Source organism: Myotis yumanensis, unplaced genomic scaffold (assembly GCF_028538775.1).
Source record: "Myotis yumanensis isolate MYYU_CA2020_CCGP unplaced genomic scaffold, mMyoYum1.0.hap1 SCAF_1, whole genome shotgun sequence".
In the NCBI taxonomy this organism is placed as follows: Eukaryota; Metazoa; Chordata; class Mammalia; order Chiroptera; family Vespertilionidae; genus Myotis; species Myotis yumanensis.
Window position 1 is genome coordinate 133802509 of NW_027223752.1, and position 22847 is coordinate 133825355.

The 22847-nt window shown below is 39.9% G+C and overlaps 1 protein-coding gene and 1 pseudogene across 5 annotated transcripts in view; both read right to left on the minus strand.

The window, feature by feature from the left end:
• Positions 1-312: 312 nt before the first annotated feature.
• On the minus strand, positions 313-9062 carry LOC139015396 (vasculin-like; annotated as a pseudogene).
• A 4008-nt stretch (positions 9063-13070) lies between these two features.
• HSPA14 (heat shock protein family A (Hsp70) member 14) overlaps positions 13071-22847 on the minus strand; it is a 58978-nt gene continuing 49201 nt past the window's right edge. The window contains exons 10-14 of one of the 5 annotated variants that reach the window (XM_070432039.1): positions 20895-21107; positions 20657-20777; positions 19863-19987; positions 17614-17684; positions 13071-14310 (exon numbers count right to left, since the gene is read on the minus strand). In XM_070432039.1, coding sequence (XP_070288140.1) covers positions 14232-14310; positions 17614-17684; positions 19863-19987; positions 20657-20777; positions 20895-21107 — 609 coding nt within the window. In that variant the 3' untranslated portion in view covers positions 13071-14231. Of the gene's footprint in view, positions 14311-17613; positions 17685-19862; positions 20037-20656; positions 20778-20894; positions 21108-22847 lie in introns of all 5 variants that reach the window. The other 4 variants (XM_070432052.1, XM_070432020.1, XM_070432030.1 and 1 more) reach the window with 4 other exon arrangements.

Genomic DNA, 22847 nt, shown 5'->3' on the forward strand with positions numbered 1-22847 from the left:
TACACAAATTTTTATTATTAAATGAAACCATGTCATCTGTTACATTGTCACATTGTTAGTCAGAGAAATGCTGCAGCGATGAAGAGAATCAATGTTGGGTCCACCAAAGTCTTCATTTCTACAACATCCATGTACAAAGAAAGAATGTTCAACACAGCCTAACACAATATTCTTGGTTTTCTTCATATAGAAGTCCCCCCGCCCCCAAATCTTCTGATGGGGCATTTTACTACATAAATAGTTCTCCATTTTATACTCCACCCCGACTACATAAGTACATGCCATACTAAACCTTTCAGGCTGCCAGGACCCTTACACGTCCTCGTCGTTGTCCTTGGACGTGTGGCTGCTGCTGCTGCTGCTGCTACTCGTCTCAACCATGGGGTGGAAAGTGCTGTTTTTCCAGGGTTCAACCTTGAAGTCACAAATCAGGCCACTTTTCAAAATACCATTTTTCCTCAGATCATTCTTCTGCAACTGTTCTCTAATAACTTGGAATTCTCTCATTTCATTCTCAGTCAAGGGAGCACAGGTTTCATTGTTTTCACTGTTTTCTTGCCAGCTCATCTCCTTGAACAATCTGTGTTCTGCCTCAAGTGAACTTGAAAGAACATCTGTTTGTGGGAAGGTTGAAGACTAAATGATCTGTTGGGAAATAACCAAAGCATTGCCATTCTCTTGTGGAATTTCATTTTCATCAAAGCTTCGATTTAAATCTCTGTCTTGGTATTATTGCTGTTATGCAAGTTAAATGAGTCATCATCCTTCTTGAAGCCAGCATGGCTTTCATCTTTATAGTCTTCTTCCACTCTGTCCCTTTTATTTTATTTTTTATTTTTTTATTATTTTTTTAAACCTTTATTGTTCAGATTATTACAGTTGTTCCTCATTTTTCCCCCTATAGCTCCCCTCCACCTGGTTCCCACCCCACTCTCTGCCCTTACCCCCTCATGTACAAAGAAAGAATGTCCTCATCCATAGGTGTATGATTTTTGTCCAGTCTCTTCCCGCACCCCCCACACCCCTTTCCCCCAGAGTATTGTCAGTCCACTCCCTTTCTATGCCCCTGATTCTATTATATTCACCAGTTTATTCTGTTCATCAGATTTTTTATTCATTTGATTTTTAGATTCACTTGTTGATAGATATGTATTTGTTGTTCATAATTTTTATCTTTACCTTTCTTCTTCTTCTTCCTCTTCTTAAAGAATACCTTTCAGCATTTCATAATTTCATATAATACTGGTTTGGTGGTGATGAACTCCTTTAGCTTTTCCTTATCTGTGAAGCTCTTTATCTGACCTTCATTCTGAATGATAGCTTTGCTGGGTAAAGTAATCTTGGTTGTAGGTTCTTGCTATTCATCACTTTGAATATTTCTTGCCACTCCCTTCTGGCCTGCAAAGTTTCTGTTGAGAAATCAGCTGAAATCGTATGGGTACTCCCTTGTAGGTAACTGTTTTTCTCTTGCTGCTTTTAAGATTCTCTCTTTGTTTTTTGCTCTTGGCATTTTAATTATGATGTGTCTTGGTGTGGTCCTCTTTGGATTCCTTTTGTTTGGGGTTTTCTGCACTTCCTGGACTAGTAAGTCTATTTCTTTCACCAGGTAGGGGAAGTTTTCTGTCATTATTTCTTCAAATAGGTTTTCAATATCTTGCTCTCTCTCTTCTTCTGGCACCACCATAATTTGGATGTTTGTACACTTGAAGTTGTCCCAGAGGCTCCTTACACTATCTTCGTATTTTTGGATTCTTTTTTCATTTTGCTTTTCCGGTTGGGTGTTTTTTACTTCTTCGTATTTCAAATCTTCAACTTAATTCTTGCGATCCTCTAGTCTGCTGTTGGATCTCTGTATATTATTCTTTATTTCAGTCAGTGTATGCCTAATTTCTAGTTGGTCCTTTTTCATATCCTCGAGGGTCTCACTAGATTTATTGAGGGTCTCACTAAATTTATCGGTGGTTTCTAGAAAATTCTTGAAAAACCTTATAACCATGGGTTTGAACTCTATATCCAGTAGTTTGCTTTCCTCTATTTCTGTCATTTGTGACCTGTTTCTCTGTCTCCGCATTTTGGCTGCTTCCCTGTGTTGATAGAGTGGCTTTGTGTGCTAGGTGTCCTATAGGGCCCAGTGGCTCAGCCTCCCCAATTACCTGAGGTGGACACTCTTGGTGCACCCCTTTGTGTGCTGTGTGCACAGTCTTGTTGTAGTTAAGCCTTGATTGTAGTTGGTATCACTGGGAGGAATTTACCTCCAGGCCAACTGGCTGTGAGAATCAGCTGTGACTACGGTGGGAGAACTTCTATGATGGAGACACCCTTATGGGGCAAGACTTGCTTCAGTGGGGCTTTGGTGCTCACTGAGTCCCTTATGGATCTGAGGAGTTGTAATCTGGATGGTCCCACTCTGACCACTGGGTACACTGGCACTTGGATCTCTAAGGAGGTGCTAATTTAGCCTCTGCCTGAGGCTACCCACCAGGAGCTATGGAGAGATCTGCAGATTCTTCTTCTTTGTTTGGGATTTGGAGGTGCCCAGATGAGGCCCAGCTGTGAAGCAATGCAAGCTTCTGTGGGGCCTTGGGCCTTCTTTTGGATGTTCTGGGTCTCTCTGACCCAGCTGCAGTTTGTTAGGCAAGTTTAGATTGCAAAGGGCCAGGCCATTCAAATGCAAAAGCCTCTGCGCACAGCTTGGGTCAGGTGGGGTCTCAGGAAATCAATAGGGCAGAGCAAACAGCTATGGCTGATCCTCAGCCCTGCCCTAAGAGGTCCCAGATCTCAGTGTCCCACAGTAATCACTGCAAGCACCTCTGAGAGAAAGCCGCCCTCAGGTTCCCACCGATGCCAGACAGTCCATTTTCTCCCCGTATGAGTCTGGGTCCCCAGAGACTCGCCCGAACTGGAGTTCAGGGCTGTCAGGAACTTGTGTCTCCCTCCCGATTGGAAAAGACAACGGCGTCCTCAATTGCCAGCCCTTTCCACGTGCGCCTCCGTACCTCTGCACTTTACTTCCACACCTCCTCTGAGTCTCAGTGTGCTTTTCCCTTTCCTTCTAGTTGTAGAATTTCCACTCAGCCAGCCGTCCTGTGGTTCTGGATGATGTCCATTTTGTCTTTTAGTTGTATTTTTGAAGTGGTTGTGCGAGGAAGCAATTTCAGGTGTTTACCTATGCCACCATCTTGGTTTTTGACCCACTCTGTCCCTTTTCAATGCTTGCAGAAATTCACTCTTCTTATCAGTGTGAATTCGTGTTAGTTTGGTTAGATGAGGCTGCTGATTAAGTTTGTCAACAGGTGAAGAGGAATTTGAGCAATTACACTCTTTCACTGTCATTGTTGCACTAAAATTCTTGGCTGTTGATTTAAAAGCATTGAAGTTGCCAACACCATGTGTAGATTCATGAGAGAAAGAAGTCCCAGCTTTATTTTCTTTAGTTTGGCTTTTCCATTGTGTGGGTTTTGTGGGTAGAGCAGCAGGATAGGGACTAAACCTTTATAAACACTTGGACCAGTCCTGTTCTTAACTGGCTATGATTGAAGACTTCCTCCTACTGGGAATCTAGACAGCTGTAAGTTTTTTGCATTATCTTTCTTAATGACCAGCATCCTTGGAGCTCTAAATTGCAGCTAAAGATTTATTTGGATTTAGATCTCTCTCATTCAGGATTTAAAGACAGAAAATCCTCAGTTTCAAACTGTTTGCATTCTCTCCTTTCTTCTTCCCTGATTCATTGTCAGGGATGTTGTTTTTGTGTAGTCCTTGGCTTTTTCAGAATGGAAAGTACTGCCACCACGGTATCCCCTCGATGATTTATGTTTTCAGTGCCATTTCTCCCGTGTGTATGCCATCCATTTTTTTCTTTCCTTCCAAAGTTAGCTCCATTGGGACGTCCAATACCAGAATTAAAGCCATCTGAAGAGTTGTGTTGTTGACGATTCACATCATAATGATTTTCTGTCCATGAATTGTCAGAATGCTTCTCACAATTCAATGATGACTTTGTTAATGATGGTGGAGTGGGAAAATTAAGCCAGGTTGGAGCAGTCTTACTGGGCCATTTAGGTCCAGTCTCTCTGACTCAATGAAACAAGGCTTCAACACTCATGGCAAGTCCAGATTCCAACGGGACTGCACAGGAAGGTGTTGGGTTTTTCTTGGTTTTCTTTGTGTTTTCCAGTTTGTTTGTTTTAATTTTGTATCCTCTGAAATAAAATCCAAGTTCTTTAAGATACTTAACCTATGACTATTTGACATAGTTACTTCAAGTCAGCTACTCATACTTCAGTTTTAAAGTTTTCATACGGCTATCTCCAGAATTAGCCAAGTTCCTCGGATTTAAGATGATAAAGTCTTCTTTATTATTTCATGTGCTTGTCAGTGTTGTACTTATCCACGTGAGATGAAATATCAATTTATGATCCAAAAGGCAAAAACAAAAAGAAAATTTCACATCTGAAGAGCATTCCTAAACAGCATTTACAGAGACACAGTTATCTCAACATTACCAGGCTGCTGGGAAACTGTAGCATCTTAAATTCCCATGCAAATAAAAGATAAAAGAAAACACAAAAAACTGTACTCTTCATTTAGAGAAGCTGTCCCATTGTGACATGAAAGGGAATGAGGTCAAAATTTCCTAAAAGTTTTAGTAAGAGTAAAAATAAGCTGCCATGAAACTTCAGCAATATTTAAACAGTAATTGGAAACTTCCAAAACTACCTAATGCACAAATCAAGCATATTTTACAGCTGAAAACACCACAGGGGAGGGTGAGGGAGGCAAAAAACAAAAACAAAAACAAAAACCCCAGCAGCTGAAACACTTTAACCAGTTATATAATCCGTTTGAACCAAAATACTGAAGAATGCCTGGGTTTCTGTTTAAGTAGCTTGTAGAGCTGTGCACTACTGTCAATTCACTTCAGAGATGATTCTTGCCAATTTTAGTAAACTTCTGGGGCAAAATTATTCAAAATCATTGTAATTCCAAAATGACCACTTGAAATATCTGGGGCCTTCTACACAAAACCTAGAAGAGGATCTTCATACCTGAGTAATTTTGATCACCTTCTGCCACCTGAAGGTGCCCCGGTCTGGGGTGCTGGCGCTCAGACCTGGACGAGTCTCTCGGTACTTTGCATAATCCCCTTTTACCACTTTTCCCAGGTATTGCATGTTTTAAAAATTCTTTCAGCCCTAGGCGGTTTGGCTCAGTGGATAGAGCAGTTGGCCTATCCGGGTCTCGGATTCAATTCTGGTCAAGGGCACATATCTGGGTTTCGGGCTCGATTCCCAGTGTGGGTGTGGGGGGTAGGGTGTGTGTGTGTGTGTGTGTGTGTGTGCAGGAGGCAGCCGTTCAATGATTCTCTCTCATCATTGGTGTTTCTATCTCTCTCCCTCTCCTTTCCTCTCTGAGATCAATAAAAATATATTTTAAAAATTCTTTCAGCACTAGTGTACTGCAGCACACCAGTTGAAAATTGCTGACCTAAACAATCTAAAGCAGAAATCTATAAATTTAACCAATAATCCTAGCAAAGATGGGGGAAATTTAAGCATTTTCTAGGCATGGAGAACAGAATTGACCAAAATCCTGGTGATAGGAAACAGGGAATATTCAAAGAAGTTAAGAATTAGAATAGGAGGAAATAATGAGCAATGAGGCTTGAGAAGTAGACAGAGACCATATCACAAAGGGCCTCCATGTGATAGGGTTGGATAGGACCTTTTATTCCTTATATCAAGGTGATTGTAAAGGGAGAGGACTTGGACAGAGCCTAACCTCCTTCTCAGGGCTTCCCTCATTATCCTTCCCAAGTGTATTCACTACATGTTCTTACAACACCCCCTTGAGCAAACATGCTTACGCAATTTCCTTCTACCTCACTGGCCACTCTTCACTCCCCTTTCTGGCTCCCTTTCCTCTATTTAACCTCAATGCTGGGGTTCCTCTGGGCGTGACCCCGAGACATTTCTTTTATGTTCTCTTTCTAAATGACAACCTCAGTTCCTGTGGATTTAAATGTTATCTTTATTTTTAAAAATTTATTTCAGAAAGAGAGAAAAACATAGACGTGAGTGAAACTGATCAGTTGCCTCCCCAACACACCTGAGCTGGAATCGAACTCCCACCTGCCACATTTTGGTGTATAGGACAATGCTTCAACTAACTGAGCCAAACTGGCCAGGGATAAAGAAATATCATCTTCATCATTTTCATGTTTTTTTGTCTCCAGCCCTGATCTCTGTCCTGAATTCTAGACTTTAAAATCCACAGTGCCTAGCTGAACTATCAACTGAGGTGTTGCACAAACACCTCAAATTGAACATACTTATAAAAGTACCCCTGATTTTTGTCTCCAGACCTGGTTCTTCCCATAAACTTTCTAATCTCAATACACTGGCATCATCATCTAATCAGGTGTTTTAGAAAGAAATCTAGCCCCCCCCCCCCCACTTTTGTTTGTATGTTTATTTTTTAAACCTTTATTGTTGAGAGTATTACAGATATCCAGATATGCCCCTTTTTATCTCCCCAGTGCCACCCTCCACCCGGTTCCCACCCCACCCCAGGCCTTCATCACCCTATTGTCTATGTCCATAGGTAATGCATATAAATTCTTTGGCTAATCTCTTCCCAGGCCCTCCCTTTCCTCTGAGATTCATCAGTTTGTTCCATGTTTCCATGCCTCTGGTTCTATTTTATTCATCAGTTTATTTTGTTCATTAGGTTCCTTGTTCATTTGTTTTGATTTTCTAGATATAATTGTTGATAGCTATGCATTTATTGCCATTTTATTGTTCATATATATATATTTTAATCATCACCTGAGGATATTTTTTTCATTAATTTCTAGAGAGAGTGAATGAGTGGGAGGAGAGATGGAAGGGAGAGAAGGGGAAACATTGATGTGAGAGAGAAACATTGGTTGTCCCCTGCACGTATCCTGGTAGGGAAATCTGCAACCAAGACACTTGCCCTTGATGGAGAATCAAATCCAAGACCTTTTGGTCTGCAGGCTGATGCTCTAACTACTGAGCAACCCAACCTAGGTGATTGTTCATATTTTTGATCTTATATTTATTCATCTTATTAAAGAAGACCCTTTAACAGTTCATGTAATACTGGCTTGGTGGTGATGAGCTCCTTTAGCTTTTCCTTGTCTGAGAAGCTCTTTATCTGACCTTCAATTCTAAATGATAGCTTAGCTGGGTAGAGTAATCTTGGTTGTAGGTCCTTGCTTTTCAGCACTTTTAATATTTCTTACCATTCCCTTCTGGCCTGCATAGTTTCTGTTGAGAAATCAGCTGACAGCCATATGGATGCTCCCTTGTAGGCAACTAATTGCTTTCCTCTTGCTGCCTTTAAGATGCTTTCATCTTTAGCCCTTGGCATTTTAATTATGATGGATCTTGGTGTGGGCCTCCTTGGGTTTATCTTGTTTAGGACTCTCCTCGCTTTCTCGACTTATATGTCTATTTTTTTTCATCAGGTAAGGGAAGTTTTCTGTCATTTTTTCAAATAGGTTTTCCATTTCTTTTTTTTAAAATATATTTTTATTGATTTCAGAGAGGAAGGAAGAGGGAGAGAGAGATAGAAACATCCATGATGAGAGAGAATCATGGATCAGCTGCTTCCTGCAAGTCCCCTACTGGGGATCAAGGCCACAACACTGAGCATGTGCCCTTGACTGGAACCGAACCTGGGACCTTTCAGTTTGCAGGCTGATGCTCTACCCACTGAGCAAACCAGCTAGGGTGGTTTTCAATTTCTTGTTCCCTCTTTTCCTTCTGGCACCGCTATGATGTGAATGTTAGTACGCCTGAAGTTGTCCCAGAGGCTCCTTACACTATCTTCATATTTTTGAATTTTTTCTTTTTGCTGTTCTGATTGGGTGTTTTTTACTTCCTTATTTTTTTTTAAAAATATATTTTTTATTTCAAAGAGGAAGGGAGAGGGAGAGATAGATAGAAACATCAATGATGAGAGAGACTCATTGATTGGCTGCCTCCTGTATGCTCCTAACTGTGGATCAAGCCTGCAACCCAGCATGTGCCCTGATTGAGAATCAAACTGTGAACCTCTAGTTCATAGGTTGATTCTCAACTACTGAGCCACACTGGCCAGGCACTTCCTTATATTCCACATGATTTGATTCTTGGTGTCCTCTATTCTGTTGATCCCCTATAAATTATTCTTTATTTTAGTTAGTGTATGCTTCCTTTCTGACTGGTTCTTTTTTATGTTGCTGATGTTCTAAGTCAAGAATGTGAAACTCAAAGGCTAACATGGGCCAACTAAACAAGGTTTAAGTTTATGTGGGTCCCCTCCCCCCCAAAAAAGCTTCAATTTTCATAGAAATGTAGGTTTATTTCAATAGAGACATACTGAATACAAAGCGCTGAAATAAATGAATAATTGTTAACATAAAATAGAACATTTTAATAGAAATTAGTATCTTTTTCTTGAACATTAACTTACCAGACACTGAATAACTGCACAAATTAATAAGCATAATGCAAATAAAACTATTTTTCTTGATCTCTGAAAGAGAAATATTTCCTGTTGCGCACACCAAACAAGTCAGTCCAATACTAATAATGTGGCAATCGGCTGCTAAAATATTCGCTGCTAGTATTAGTGGAAATGGTGCACCTGCGTGTAAGGCGTGTAAGGGAAATGAATGCAACACAATTATAGTAATCAGTCATTAGCGAACGTTGCAGTTCGTTATTGATAATTATGTATAACAGGATATTGTAAAAATTAAGTTATGAAATTTTTATTAAGATGTTTCTTACATACTGTTATATTGGCTGGGCTGCAAAAATATTTGTTGTGGGCTGCATGTGGTCCATGGGCTGTGAGTTTGACATGCTTGTTCTAAGTTCCTTGAGATTCTCACTAAGTTCTTTGAAGTTCTCATTAAATCCCTTGAGCATCGTTATAATCATTATCTTGAAGTCTGTATCTGGTAGTTTTCTTGCTTCCATTTCATTTAGTTCTTTTTCTGGGGATTTCTCCTGTTCTTTCATTTGTGACATTTTTCTTTGTCTCTGCATTTTGGCTGCTTCCCTGTATTTGTTTCTATGTACAGGCAGTCCAACGGACTCGATGTACACTGTTTCGTGGTTACGTCGCCATCTCCCATTTATTTATAAAAAAAAAAATTCTGTCATTTCAATGTATGTATATATGTGCTTTATGTCTTTTATTACTATTTACCACAAGTAAAGGTCAGGAATTGTTATCTTTTAAATTTTTTCTACTGTTTCAATTCATTATTGCTGTGTATGTGCTCCATGTGAGTGACGTAGGTGCTTATGTAGGTGGGTTCCGACTTATAGCGAAAATTGCGTTACATCACGCCGTAGGAACAGATCTCCGACGTAACCCGAGGACCTACTATATTTAGTAGATCTACTGTTTCCCAGACTTGGTAGAGTCACCTTGTGTAGTAGGTGTCCTGTAGAGTCTAGTGGCTCAGCTATCCCAGACACTTGAGCTGGGAACTCCAGGTGCACCCTTGTGTGAACTGTGTGCAGTCCTACTGTAGTTAAGCCTTGATGTATGTCAGCCTCACTGGGAGGGACTGACCCACAGTGGCCAATCCACTATAAGGATCAGCTGCAATTACAGTAGAAAAGCTGCTGTGCAGGAACTGAATGGAGCAGGACTTGCTTCAGTGGGGCTTTGGTGCTCACGAAGTCCACCCCTTGAGTGTCACTCGTGGAGGTGGTAGAGTTGTAATCTGGATGGTCAAAGTTGACCACTGGCTGCACTGGCTCTGAGGCCTCCCAGGAGGTGCAAAGTCTGCCTGTGCCCTGTCCAGAGCCATCCAGCATGGGCTACTAAGCAATCTGCAGATGGCTACTACTTGTGTTGGGCTTGGAGGTGCCCAGGAGAGACCAAGCTGTGAACCAGGGTGGGCTGTTACTAGTGCTGAACCTGGGGCCAATTGAGAGCTACAGAGTACACTGATGCCAGTTGCTGCTTGTTTAAGAGATTTTAGTAAAGCCCAAAGCAAGAGGCAAAAGAGGCCAGTTGTATGGAAAAGCCACTGGAAATGGCTTGGATGACCCTGTAAGTAGGGAGTAGCAGGGTCTCAGAGAACCACCAGGGCAGGGTGAAAAGTGTGAGCCAGGTTGATGGAGATTCAGATATGGCACAGCCTGTCAGCTCTGTGGCAGGAAGGGCTCAGCAAAGGAACACTGGCCTCTGCCAGCACTTCTCTCTGGGAGAAAACTGTCCCTCCAGCTCTTGCCCTGATTCCAGACAAGGTAGTTCCTTTCTGAATGTTCCAAGTTCCTTTCAGGCTTCTGCCACTGGAACTCAAAGGGAGTGAGTCTGAGTAAGTCTGTGCATAGGCCTTTTAAGGGGACCTACCTGGGTCTCCCAGAGCCATGTCACTCAGCCAGAAGTTGTGGGGACTTCTCTTCCTGGCACTGGAACCCTGGGCTGGGGGCCTGGTGTGTGGCAGTGTCCTCTTGTTCCTCAGGGAAACCTCCACATCCAAGATATCCCTCCCAATTTTAAACCACCACAATTCTGTCCGGTGTCTCCACCCCTCCTACCAGTCTTGATGTGCTTCTTCTTTAATTCCCTAGTTCAGTGGTCGGCAAACCACGGCTCGCAAGCCACATGCGGCTCTTTGGCCCATTGAGTGTGGCTCTTCCACAAAATACCAGTTCTTCCACAAAATACTGACTTCTGTGCATGGGCCACGAAGTTTCAATCACACTGTACGTGCGCGCCTGCACATGGTATTTGTGGAAGAGCCACACTCAAGGGGCCAAACAGCTGCATGTGGCTCGCGAGCCGCAGTTTGCCGACCACGGCCCTAGTTGTAGGACTTCTGTTCAGCTAGATTTCAGATGGTTCTGAATGATGGTTGTTCTGTATTTTAGTTGTAAATTTTGATGTGGTTGTGGGAGGCTGCAGTACCACATTTCCCTATGCTGCCACCAGATGTGACCAGATGCTAGGTATCATCTTGATTCACCCTCTCATTCTCAAAATTAATTCCATTAGTAAGCCATGTCAATGGAATGTCCCAAATATACCTTGATTCTGCCCCTTTTCTCCATTGCTACTGGTATTATCTTAGTAGTATGGACCCTCATTTCTCAACTGGAGTCCTATAAAAGCCTACCTGGTTTCACTTCCACTATGCTACCCTCCAATCCACTTTCCACACAGCCACAAAAGTGACCTTAAAACATAAAGTAGAATGTTTCCTTCTCCAGCTTTAAATATTTCCCTAAACCTAGAATAAAACCCAAACCTTTGGATGATCTAAATGGCCTTATGTGATTAGAACCCTGCTTCCCTAACCTTAATTTGTGCTACTGCCCTTTGCTCACTATCCTCATTCAGAAATCATTTATTGTGCATCTCCTATGTGCCAGGCACTGTATGAGGTGCTGGAAATATAACAGTGGACATAAAAGAAAGAGACCTGGTAAGAACAGATAAATAAGCGAGAAAATAAATAACTTGAGGAAATTCTAAATTAATTTCTGGTTCAGAGTACATGTCCCTCCTGTTGTTCAGGTAGCTACCTTCTTATCACTTGGGTCTCAGCTTAAAGGTCACTCTTCAGAGGCCTCTCCTGGTCACCCTATCTAAAGTAGGTACTTCCTATCTTCCATTCTCTTTCAGTAAAAATTTACAGAACAAATGTATTAAACTATTTTGTAAACCAACTGTTTCCATCATTTTCTAGTCTTGAATCCCACTAATTCCAGGGGATAGATTAGGCTTTGACTCTTCAACATGCTTTGTTGTGTCTAATATCTGGAGCAGCAACTCTCAAAGTAGGGTACAGCATCCCGAAACCCTTCAGAGAGCTCCTAAGTTCTTATCTCTCTCTACTTTCTTCTCTGAAATCAATAAAAACACATTTTAAAAAATTTATTTACAAAACCAGGTGTGGGGTAGAACTAACACACTGGCCATGGTTTGCCAACCCCTGATATAGTAAAATAAGCTAACAATAAATCTTAATTCTTCCAGAGCATTTAGATTTAGCAATTCAACTCTCTTGATTGGTGTTTTCCTATTTCCTGAAAACACTTAATAACTTATACATGTTTACTTTATTTTCGTGTTTATAACTTGGGAAAAGATCCTAAGATATGACTAAATAGCCAGCCTTAATCAATAAGGTATGCCTACCGAAAGGCTGCTTCTTTGTGGACTTACAATCATATCTGAATTCTCTTTGTGCTTTGGTCAATAATTTGATGCAGAATAATCATGAAAAAGTTTACTTTTGACTTCTGCATCATTTTTTTTTTGTTAATCACTCACCTGAGGTTTTTTTCCATTGATTTTAAGAGAGTGGAAGGGATGGGGAGAGACAGAGAGAGAAACATCAATGTGAGAGAGATGCATTGATTGGTTGTCTTCCGCTCATGCCCTGACTAGGGCCAGGGATAGAGCCTGCAACTGAGGTACATGCCCTTGACTGGAATTGACCCTTCAGTCCATGGGCCGGCACTCTCTCCACTGAGCCAAACCAGGAAAGACGGTTTCTGCATCTTTAGAAACAGAAGATTACTGCCATCTATCTCCCACGAAGTTTGAACAGGTAAAAAACAACAGTTTTTGAATTTTACACTGAGTAAACATTTCTTCTTCTTGCTGGGAACCAAGGAGAAAAATAAGTGTAAAATCCTATGCTGGTAATAAGATCTAGAGTCCAATGTGCGCTACTCATGTTGCACCTTTTCCCTGATACAGGCAAATTAGTTGGGTTGTTTTATTTAGAGAATAAGATTTTTCATTAATAACCCACTGAGGATATAAATGCCCCAGAGAATATTTTCTGATGAATATTCATTTGTAAGAGGGAAAAATCAAAGTAAACAAAATTGTAAAAAAAACGAGCACCTCGCCCTAACCGGTTTGGCTCAGTGGATAGAGCATCAGCCTGCAGACTCAAGGGTCCCAGGTTTGATTCCGGTCAAGGGCATGTACCTTGGTTGCAGACACATCCCCAGTAGGGAGTGTGTAGGAGGCAGCTGACCGATGTTTCTCTCTCATCGATGTTTCTAACTTTCTATCCCTCTCCCTTTCTCTCTGTAAAAAATCAATAACATATATATTTAAAAAAAAAAACAAAACAAAAAAACAAAACAAAAATGAGCACCTCTCCTACATTTCCATTCACAAAAAGAAGGCACCGTTTAAAGCAGCAGTTCTCAACCTGTGGGTCGCGACCCCTTTGGGGGTCGAACGACCCTTTCACAGGGGTTGCCTAAGACCATCGGAAAACACATATATAATTACATATTGTTTTTGTGATTAATCATTATGCTTTAATTATGTTCAATTTGTAACAATGAAAATACATCCTGCAATATCAGATATTTACATTACGATTCGTAACAGTAGCAAAATTACAGTTATGAAGTAGCAACGAAAATAATTTTATGGTTGGGAGTCACCACAACATGAGGAACTGTATTAAAGGGTCTCGGCATTAGGAAGGTTGAGAACCACTGGTTTAAAGACTTTGCTATTTATTTAGCCTTTCAGACTTTCTTTGTGTCACATGAATATCTATACACAATTGGTGAGTTTATGAGTTTACTTTTTTCTTTTAAGCAAAAAAGGTATCTTATTTTATACATGGTTCTGAATTTTTTTTTCCATTTAATACTAAAGACTTTTCAATTGTTCTCTTAGTCATCTAATAAGAATATAAGTCTTCTTGCTCTGGCTGGGTGGCTCATTTGGTTGGACTGTCGTCCTGTGCAACAAAAGGTTGTGGGTTTGATTCCCAGTCAGGGCACATTAGGAGACAACTGAGCAATGTTTCTCTCTCACATTGATGTTTCTTTCTCTCTCTTTTCCTCTCTCTCTCAAAATCAATAAAAACATATCCTTGGGTGAGGATTAAAAAGAAAAAAGACTTCTTTCTTAACATTATAGAAACAAAACAATTTTAAGAAAACAATGTTAAATTCCCAGTAAAATGCTCTTCAATTCACTCAATTTAATTTTAAACAGCTTCATGATAGAAAGAGTCCCTTATATTTCCCACCATTGATTCACCTTAAATGGAAAACAAAAAGGGTTGCAACATTTATCAATATATTGTATTTTAATAGAAACATAGATTACACAGTTCATCCAAAAGTATTTCAATATAAACATCACATATGAACAAAACCAAGTAATTGATGATATTTTAGTTCTAAAAGAGTCATGGTTTTTCTAAAATACTAAGATGCCACCTCAATAGTGATCGCTTCACATTTTCCAGTCTCTTGATCTGTGCAGGTCACATGTAAAGATCCATCCCTAAACAAACAAAAATAACATTTCATAAGCTCATTTTATAAAGAGAAAGTCCTTAAGAAATTACTTGTGGACTTTTTATAAAGGAGATAATGTTAATTTTTAAAAGAAGAGTATTAAGATAAAGAATAAATAGAACTTCAGTGTCTTTAAATTTAGAATCATATGCTATAATTAGATAGTTGTTAAAAATTTCCTCCTATTGCGCTCACCCTCCCAGGAGCACACCCGTGCCTTTCCCTTCCTCCTTTTCTTCCCCCACAGCCTAGCACAGTGATGGCGAACCTATTACACGCGTGTCAGAGGAGACACGCAAACTCCTTTTTTTGGTTGATTTTTCTTTGTCAAATGGCATTTAAGTATATAAAATAAATATCAAAAATATAGGGTCTCCACCAAGATGGCAGCATAGGTAAACACCGGAGATTGCTGCCGCAACCACTTCAAAAATACAACTAAGAGACGGAACGGACATCACCCAGAACCACAGGAAGGCTGGCTGAGGAGAGACTCTTCAACTAGAAGGAAAGACAACAGCATACCCAGGCTCAGAGGAGGCGCAGTGTGGAAAATATAAAGGTGTGAAGGTGCGCGCGCAAAGCAGGCTGGTGGCTGAGGGCGTGGGTTGTCGTTTTCAATCAGGAGGGAGTCTCAGACTCTGAGCTCCAGATCCGGGCGAGTCTCTAGGGACTCAGACTCAAAGGGAGAAGTGGGATTGTCTAGCATCAGTTGGAACGTGAGGGCAGCTTTCTCTCCGAGGTTTGCAGCGGTTGCTGGGGTTCTGAGAAGCAGAGCCTCTGGGAACGGGACTGAGAGCAGCCATAACTGCTCCCTCCACCCGCCCTGTTGATCCCGCCCCGCCCAAGCCCTGCACAGAGCCATTTGCCGGATCGCCTCAGGCAAAGGCTAGATTAGCACCTCCCCAGGGGACAGAAGTTTTCCCACTGCAGATACAGGTGATTCTCACAGCCAGTCGGCCTGGTGGTCAAATCCCTCTAGTATTAACTACAACAATCAAGGCTTAACTAGAACAAGACTGCGCACAAAGACCACAAGGGGGTGCACCAAGAAAGCATAAAAAATGCGGAGACAAAAAAACATGACAGAAATGGAGGATATAGAGCTAAAAAACGCAATTTTGAGGGCTTGCAATAAACTTGTGGAGAGCCTCACGAAAACTAATGAGACCCTCGATGCTATGATAAAGAAACAACTAGAAATTAAGCATACATGGACTGAAATAAAGAATATTACACCCAATAGCAGACCAGAGGAGCGCAAGAATCAAGCCAAAGATTTGAAATGCGAAGAAGCAAAAAACACCCAACCAGAAAAGCAAAATGAAAAAAGAATCTGAAAACACGAAGATAGTGTAAGGAGCCTCTGGGACAGCTTCAAGCGTACAAACATTCAGAATAATAGGGGTGCCAGAAGATGAGAGACAGCAAGATATTGAAAACCTATTTGAAGAAATAATGGCAGAAAACTTCCCCCACCTGGTGAAAGAAATGGACTTACAGGTCCAAGAAGCGCAGAGAACCCCAAACAAAAGGAATCCAAAGAGGACCACACCAAGACACATCATAATTAAAATGCCAAGAGCAAAAGACAAAGAGAGAATCTTAAAAGCAGCAAGAGAAAGAGACTCAATTACCTACAAGGGAATACCCATACGACTGTCAGCTGATTTCTCAACAGAAACTTTGCAGGCCAGAAGGGAATGGCAAGAAATATTCAAAGTGCTGAATACCAAGAACCTACAACCAAGATTACTTTATCCAGCAAAGCTATCATTCAGAATTGAAGGTCAGATAAAGAGCTTCACAGATAAGGAAAAGCTAAAGGAATTCATCACCACTAAACCAGTATTATACGAAATGCTGAAAGGTATCCTTTAAGAAGAGGAAGAAGGAAAAGGTAAAGATACAAATTGTGAACAACAAACATGCATCTATCAACAAGTGAATCTAAGAATCAAGTGAATAAATAATCTGATGTACAGAATGAACTGGTGATTATAATGAATCAGGGACATAGAAAGGGAATGGACTGACTATTCTTGGGGGGGAAAGGGGAATGGGAGATGCGGGAAGAGACTGGACAAAAATCGTGCACCTATGGATGAGGACAGTGGGTGGGGAGTGAGGGCGGAGGGTGGGGTGGGAACTGGGAGGAGAGGAGTTATGGGGGGGGAAAAAAAGAGGAACAAATGTAATCTGAACAATAAAGATTTAAAAAATATATATATAAGTCTTTGTTTTACTATGGTTGCAAAGATAAAAAAATTTCTATATGTGACACGGCACCAGAGTTAAGTTAGGGTTTTTCAAAATGCTGACACGACGAGCTCAAAAGGTTCGCCATCAGTGGCCTAGTACCTCCTAAACTCTAAGGGATTCCATGAGACCTGCAACCAGGGGAGGAGTGGACAGTGGCAGCTCATCCCGGGGTAACCCCCTGAACCTCTCTCCAAGGGGCCCCTTTTTTCTGACTTCCCAGTGAGCTAAAGCAGCCTAGCCTTGGCTCATTTCTTTCCTATAGCATTTTTGGAGAACCAAAGCAGGCCTGCGTGGGCTCTCCTGTTGCTTCTTTTATGCCAAGCACTTTCTTGTTTCACTGTCCCAACATACTCTCAATTAAAAAATATTCCTTTTAGACCACTAAAACCAAAATTATATTCCTTGCAAACCCACAATGATAAAGACCTTAAGTTCAAGACTTTATTCAAGCTCAAGACACATCATGCCATTTTTAAGCCCAGGCCAAGGCAAACGTACTCTAATAAATTCAATATTCTTGTTAAGTATGGTTTATGAAATGAATTGTCCCAAATGTTAATTTCAAAATGATCTACTTGCAAGATTCAGTGTTATGGATGAACTGTTGCTAGGGAAATGGTAACAGCTGGATTTAGTTAGTAATTTATTTCCTAGAGATTTTCTGTAGCAATATTGAAATAAACTTATCCTTTAAGGACAAATAATGTGAATTATGTAAACCTTGGAAAATTATACTAGTATTTAAAATTAATAAAAATTATATCCCAATTGCATGAACCAGTTTTTTGGTTGACTACACCCAAAATATTTAAAGAGTTCATAAAAAATTTAGAATGCAAATGACCTGAGACATACTTTTCTTTATAAAATACAGTAATTCTGTAGGACAAAAATACAAATCATTAATAAAATACAAGTTTTTACTAAATGATTTTCCCAGAATGACAATGGGTGAAGAATCAAACTGACAAAAAAGGGCAAGTTTCAAAGTGAATTTTTTTAACATCAGAAGTAGTTTAATTTGTACCTTTTCATAGTTAGAACAGCTAAGATGTCATGTAATCCATTTTCTTTTTTATTTAAATCCTGGAGTATAACCTGTTTATGCAGAAATAACACAAAGATGATTCAGTATTTTGACATATTAATAAACAGATGCATCAGTTATTTCAATGGACCAAATCCTACTTATTACTGAAACAAAACCTTTAAAATAGGGCAGTTTTTAATTCTCTTACCAGTTATCAAAATTTAGAGAACAGAATTAAGCTTTCTTAATTATGAAATGAAATGTGTTACAGGAGAGCATAGAAGATAACTACAGTAACATGTAGATTATATTTTGGAAAGCCTTCTATATATACTTTTTAAAAAATTCAAATGTTTTAAATACACCTTGAAAACCTATTTAAAAGAAACCTGTGGCAAATTATTTTGTACAACTAAGATTGCATTTATAAGTTAAAGATACTAATGGATTTACTATAAAATTTCTCAATTTCCTAAAGAAAGGTTAACCAATAAAGCAAGTTCGGAAGTAACTTTTCAGATTTTGTCATTACCAAGTTTTATGACCTTAGGCAAGGCACTAGGTATCTTACTTTGATCATTTGTGAAAGGAAGAAGTTAGAACAGATAGATAGGTTCTTTAAAAGAGTCTCTTCCCAAATTCAGTGTATGTGACTAACTCTTCTCCTGCTGGCATCTGTATATAGGATATGTTTATATCCCGTGGGCTTGATCCCTAGTAAGGGGTGCAGCCAATCAATGATTCCATCTCATCATTGATGTTTCTATCTCTCTACCTCTTCTTCCCTCTATGAAACAAAAATATATTTTCACAAAAGTACTTCATGCTTATGTCCTTTGCTGTTTATATAAAAAAAATCAATATGATATATAATATATAGGATATACTGAGAGTAGTTGCAGAATCTCAAAGTATGTGAAGAGAAAAGGTAGTAAATGTATGAGAGAGAAGCTAAGGAATCCCAAGACTGCCTCTCAAGGTTAGAAATCTGGTATAGAGTAAAGTGCTTACATAGTAATACACAACAGAAACATTTAGACGAGTTTTTGAAAACTTTACTAGTTGAAGGAGTCCTACACCAGTAGATTTTAAGATTAGGTGGTGCCGACATGCTATATACGTATTTTCATTATTCTTTTGTTAAAATCAGAAAATAGATTTAAAGCTAAAGATACACATTGTCTTTTGTTACCTACATTTGTTTTATTATTACATAAAAGTAATTCATGCCTGGCTGGTGTGGTTCAGTGGTTGAGTATTGACCTATGAACCAGGAGGTCATGGTTTGATTCCTGATCAGGGAACATACCCGGGTTGCGGGCTTGATCCTGAGTAAGGGGCAGAACCAATCAATGATTCTCTCTCATCATTGATGTTTCTATCTCTGTACCTCTCCCTTCTTCTATGAAATAAATAAAAAAATATTTTTAAAAAAGTAATTCATGCTTATGCCCTTTGCTATTTATAAAAAAATTCAGTATAAGTGTTAAGTAAAAAAATCCTCTTGGTATCCTCAAACCTACCCACTGTAAAGGTTCCTGAAGATAGTTCAAACACCTATAGATATTTTCTGTATCCATACCTGATTATCTAAATACATACACCTACCCAAACACCTCTTCCCTCACATGGACCCTTGCTTTCAATCTTTTTAATAAAATACAAATGATATCCTATTGTAAATATAGTTCTGCAGCCCTTGTGTGTACTTTGCCCTTGACTGAGAATTGAGCCCGTGACTCTCCATCCATGGGCCGATTCTCTAACCACTGACCAAACTGGCCAGGGCTTAATGTAACTATATTTCTTGGGTATGTTCTAAGCAAATAACATGGCTCTTTTCACTCTTTTTAAAAGGATACAGAGGATCATATAGCATAAAATATGCATGTGGTATTTTGAAAAGCAAACTTAACCTGTATCAGAGGCAATATGGTTTAATGGCAACAATATGGGCCCAAGTGTACAACCAACCTGAGGATAAATAAGCTCAACCAAGGAAATAATAAGGTATTTACTACCATAAACCTGTTTCTTTAATCATCTATAAAATGCACATAATTTTGAGAGTATATTTGTATAGCACCTGGCAGTTAGCAAATTGCCTATTTCTTCTTACAGAAACGAATAAGTAGAATTAATCCATTCATCACATTTTCTATTAATTGATATTAAACTGAGTCTAATCCACAAAGAAAAGCTAAAGTTTCATGTGACTAATTCATAATCCAATTTTATGTATTTACCTGTGCAAACTTGTTTTCCTCTTTTGCAGAGTTTTTCCCCTCAGACTCATAGAGTTCAAGGCATACTGAAGATATACTTCCAGGGGCTTGTAATGTGTGTTGTCTTCGAGCTGGCAACGGAGTCCCTGATGGAAACAGTACTGTGAAACTGTTGGCTCCTGATTCATCAACTCCCTAATAAGCAGGAAAATAATATGCATATCTTTTTGATTTTTATTGTTACAATGATAAAAAAATTCCTATTAAAAATGTAATATATATTTCTTGCTTATAATTGTTGCAAACAACAGATAGACAAAAGAAAATAGAAATGATCCTTAATCCCAACCCACTTTAAAAATAAATTGAAACATCTCTCTCTACCTATATTAGAAATTTATGATTAAAATTAGTTAATATATATAGCCCTGGCTGGTGTGACTCAATTGGTTGGAGCATCATTCTGTGCACCAGAAGGTCTCGGGTTCAATTCCCAGTCAGAGCACATATCTAGGTTGCGGGTTTGATCCCAGTTGGGGCACATATGGGAGGCAACCGATCAATGTAGTTCTCTCACATTGATGTTTCTTCCTCTCCTACTCTCTCTCTCCTTTTCTCCCTCTCAAAAATCAATAAGAAAAAAAATATATAAAAAACTCATTAAAAGTAAACTTATAAATTAAAAAAATTTATCAGTATACAAAGTTTTATTGTAAAAACATGGTGTGCATGCCCTAGCCAGTTTTGCTCAGTGGATAGAACTTCGGCCTGCGGACTGAAGAGTCCTGGGTTCGATTCCGGTCAAGGGCACGTACCTTGGTTGCAGGCTTCTCCCCAGCCTGGGCCCTGGTCAGGGTGCATGCAGGAAGCAACCAATTGATGTGTTTCTTTCACATCGATGTTCCCCTCTGTCTTTCCCTCTCTCTTACACTCTCTCTAAAAATCAATGGAAAAATATCCTCAGGTGAGGATTAATAAGAAACAAACAAAAGAAAACATGGTTTACGGTATCAAATTTATACCACTTTTATGAAAAAGAAAAACTAAACATACCTTAACTAAAATATCTTTGGCTGAACACTCTATCTTAAGAGAGTCTTCCACTAAAAGATTTTCTTTCCCAGTAAGAATTCCTGCTTCTATAGCTGCACCAATGGGGATAACTTCATCAGGAGGGATAGAATTTAGAAGCTCAACAGCTGGGAAAAGATCTTTAATCAATTGCTGTAGCCTTGGAATTCGAGAAGACCCTCCACAAAGCACAACCTAAAAAATAAAAATAATTTTCAGTTTTTTTACTTATAGAACGATGTTTTTTTCTCAAGACTAAATGTTATATGCTGACCCATCTTTACCACATGTAATGGTAAAGTATAAGAAACCATATTTTTAGCATTATTTTATGTTATACTTACCATATAAAGATTATATATATATATATATATATATATATATATATATATATATACACATACACACATACCTATATACATGTATATGTGTGTGTGTATATACATTCGTGCATTGGGCCTCTAGTATATATGTGTGTGTATACACACACACACACACACACACACACACACATATATATACTAGAGGCCTGGTGCATGAATTCGTGCACTGGTGGGGTTCCTCAACCTGGCCTGGGAGGATCGGGCCGAAACTGGCTCTCTGACATCCCCTGAGTGGTCTGGGATTGCAAGAGGGCCCAGGCCAGGCAGAGGGACCCCACCGGTGCACGATCGGGGCCAGGGAGGGCTCCAGGGCCTGTCCAGCCCATCTTGCCCAGTCCTGATCGGGGCCAGGGAGGGAATGCAGGAGGGCTCCAGGGTGTGTCTGGCCTGTCTTGCCCAGTGCTGATCAGCCGGACCCCAGTAGCAAGCTAACCTACCAGCCAAAGCGTCTGCCCTCTGGTGGTCAGTGCATGTCATAGTGAGCAGTTGAGCAACCTTAGCATATCATTAGCATATTACACTTTGACTGGTTGAACGGATGACCGGACACTTAGCATATCAGGCTTTTATTATATAGGAGGATACACACACACACACACACACACACACTGTCATATATATATATATATAAATTACTGTCTCTGAAAAACTTCATGTAAAATTGCTCCTTTATGAGCTTGTCCCCTAAATCACCTGGCTCTGAATAGGCTTGCATTCACAAGTCCCATAGAACTATAGCAAAGAAACACTTTTCAAATTGGGGATGGAACATCTCATACCCCATGGCCATACACCTGGGCTCAGATGCAGAGGAAGCAGGCAAAAAGACCCATTTCCTAGTTTCTCCCTGGAAGAGATCTGACTGCCTACTTTCACAGCTGCTGCCTGAGGGCCTGACATCTAATCAGCCAGTATCTAGGTGCTGACTGCAATGCTCATCTTTGGTATGGCCTTGACATACGCTTAACTAGTAAGAGCTAATGAGAACAAAGATAGCAGCTTAGACATACACAAAGGTTTGAGAGGCAAGAAGCTCAGGTTGGGCTAATTGACAAGGTTCATCTCCTACACTGTCAAGACTAGAAAAAGTGGCAGTTCTCCATAATGCATAGAAACCAACACAGAGAATCAAGAAAAACAAAAATACAGGAGAATATGTTCCAAACAAAATAATAAGATGTATCTCTATAAACTGATCTTAATGAAATTAAGATAAGCGATTTACCTGATAGAGTTCAAGATAACAGTAATAAAGACGTTCACTGAAGGGGATGTGAGTGGCTGGGGAGAGGTTAATGGGGGAAAAAGGAGACGTAAGTAATACTTTAAACAATAAAGAATTTTGCCAGAACCGGTTTGGCTCAGTGGATAGAGCGTCGGCCTGCGGACTCAAGGGTCCCAGGTTAGATTCCGGTCAAGGGCGTGTACCTTGGTTGTGGGCACATCCCCAGTGGGGGGCGTGCAGGAGGCGGCTGATCGATGTTTCTCTCTCATCGATGTTTCTGACTCTCTAGCTCTCTCCCTTCCTCTCTGTAGAAAATCAATAAAACAT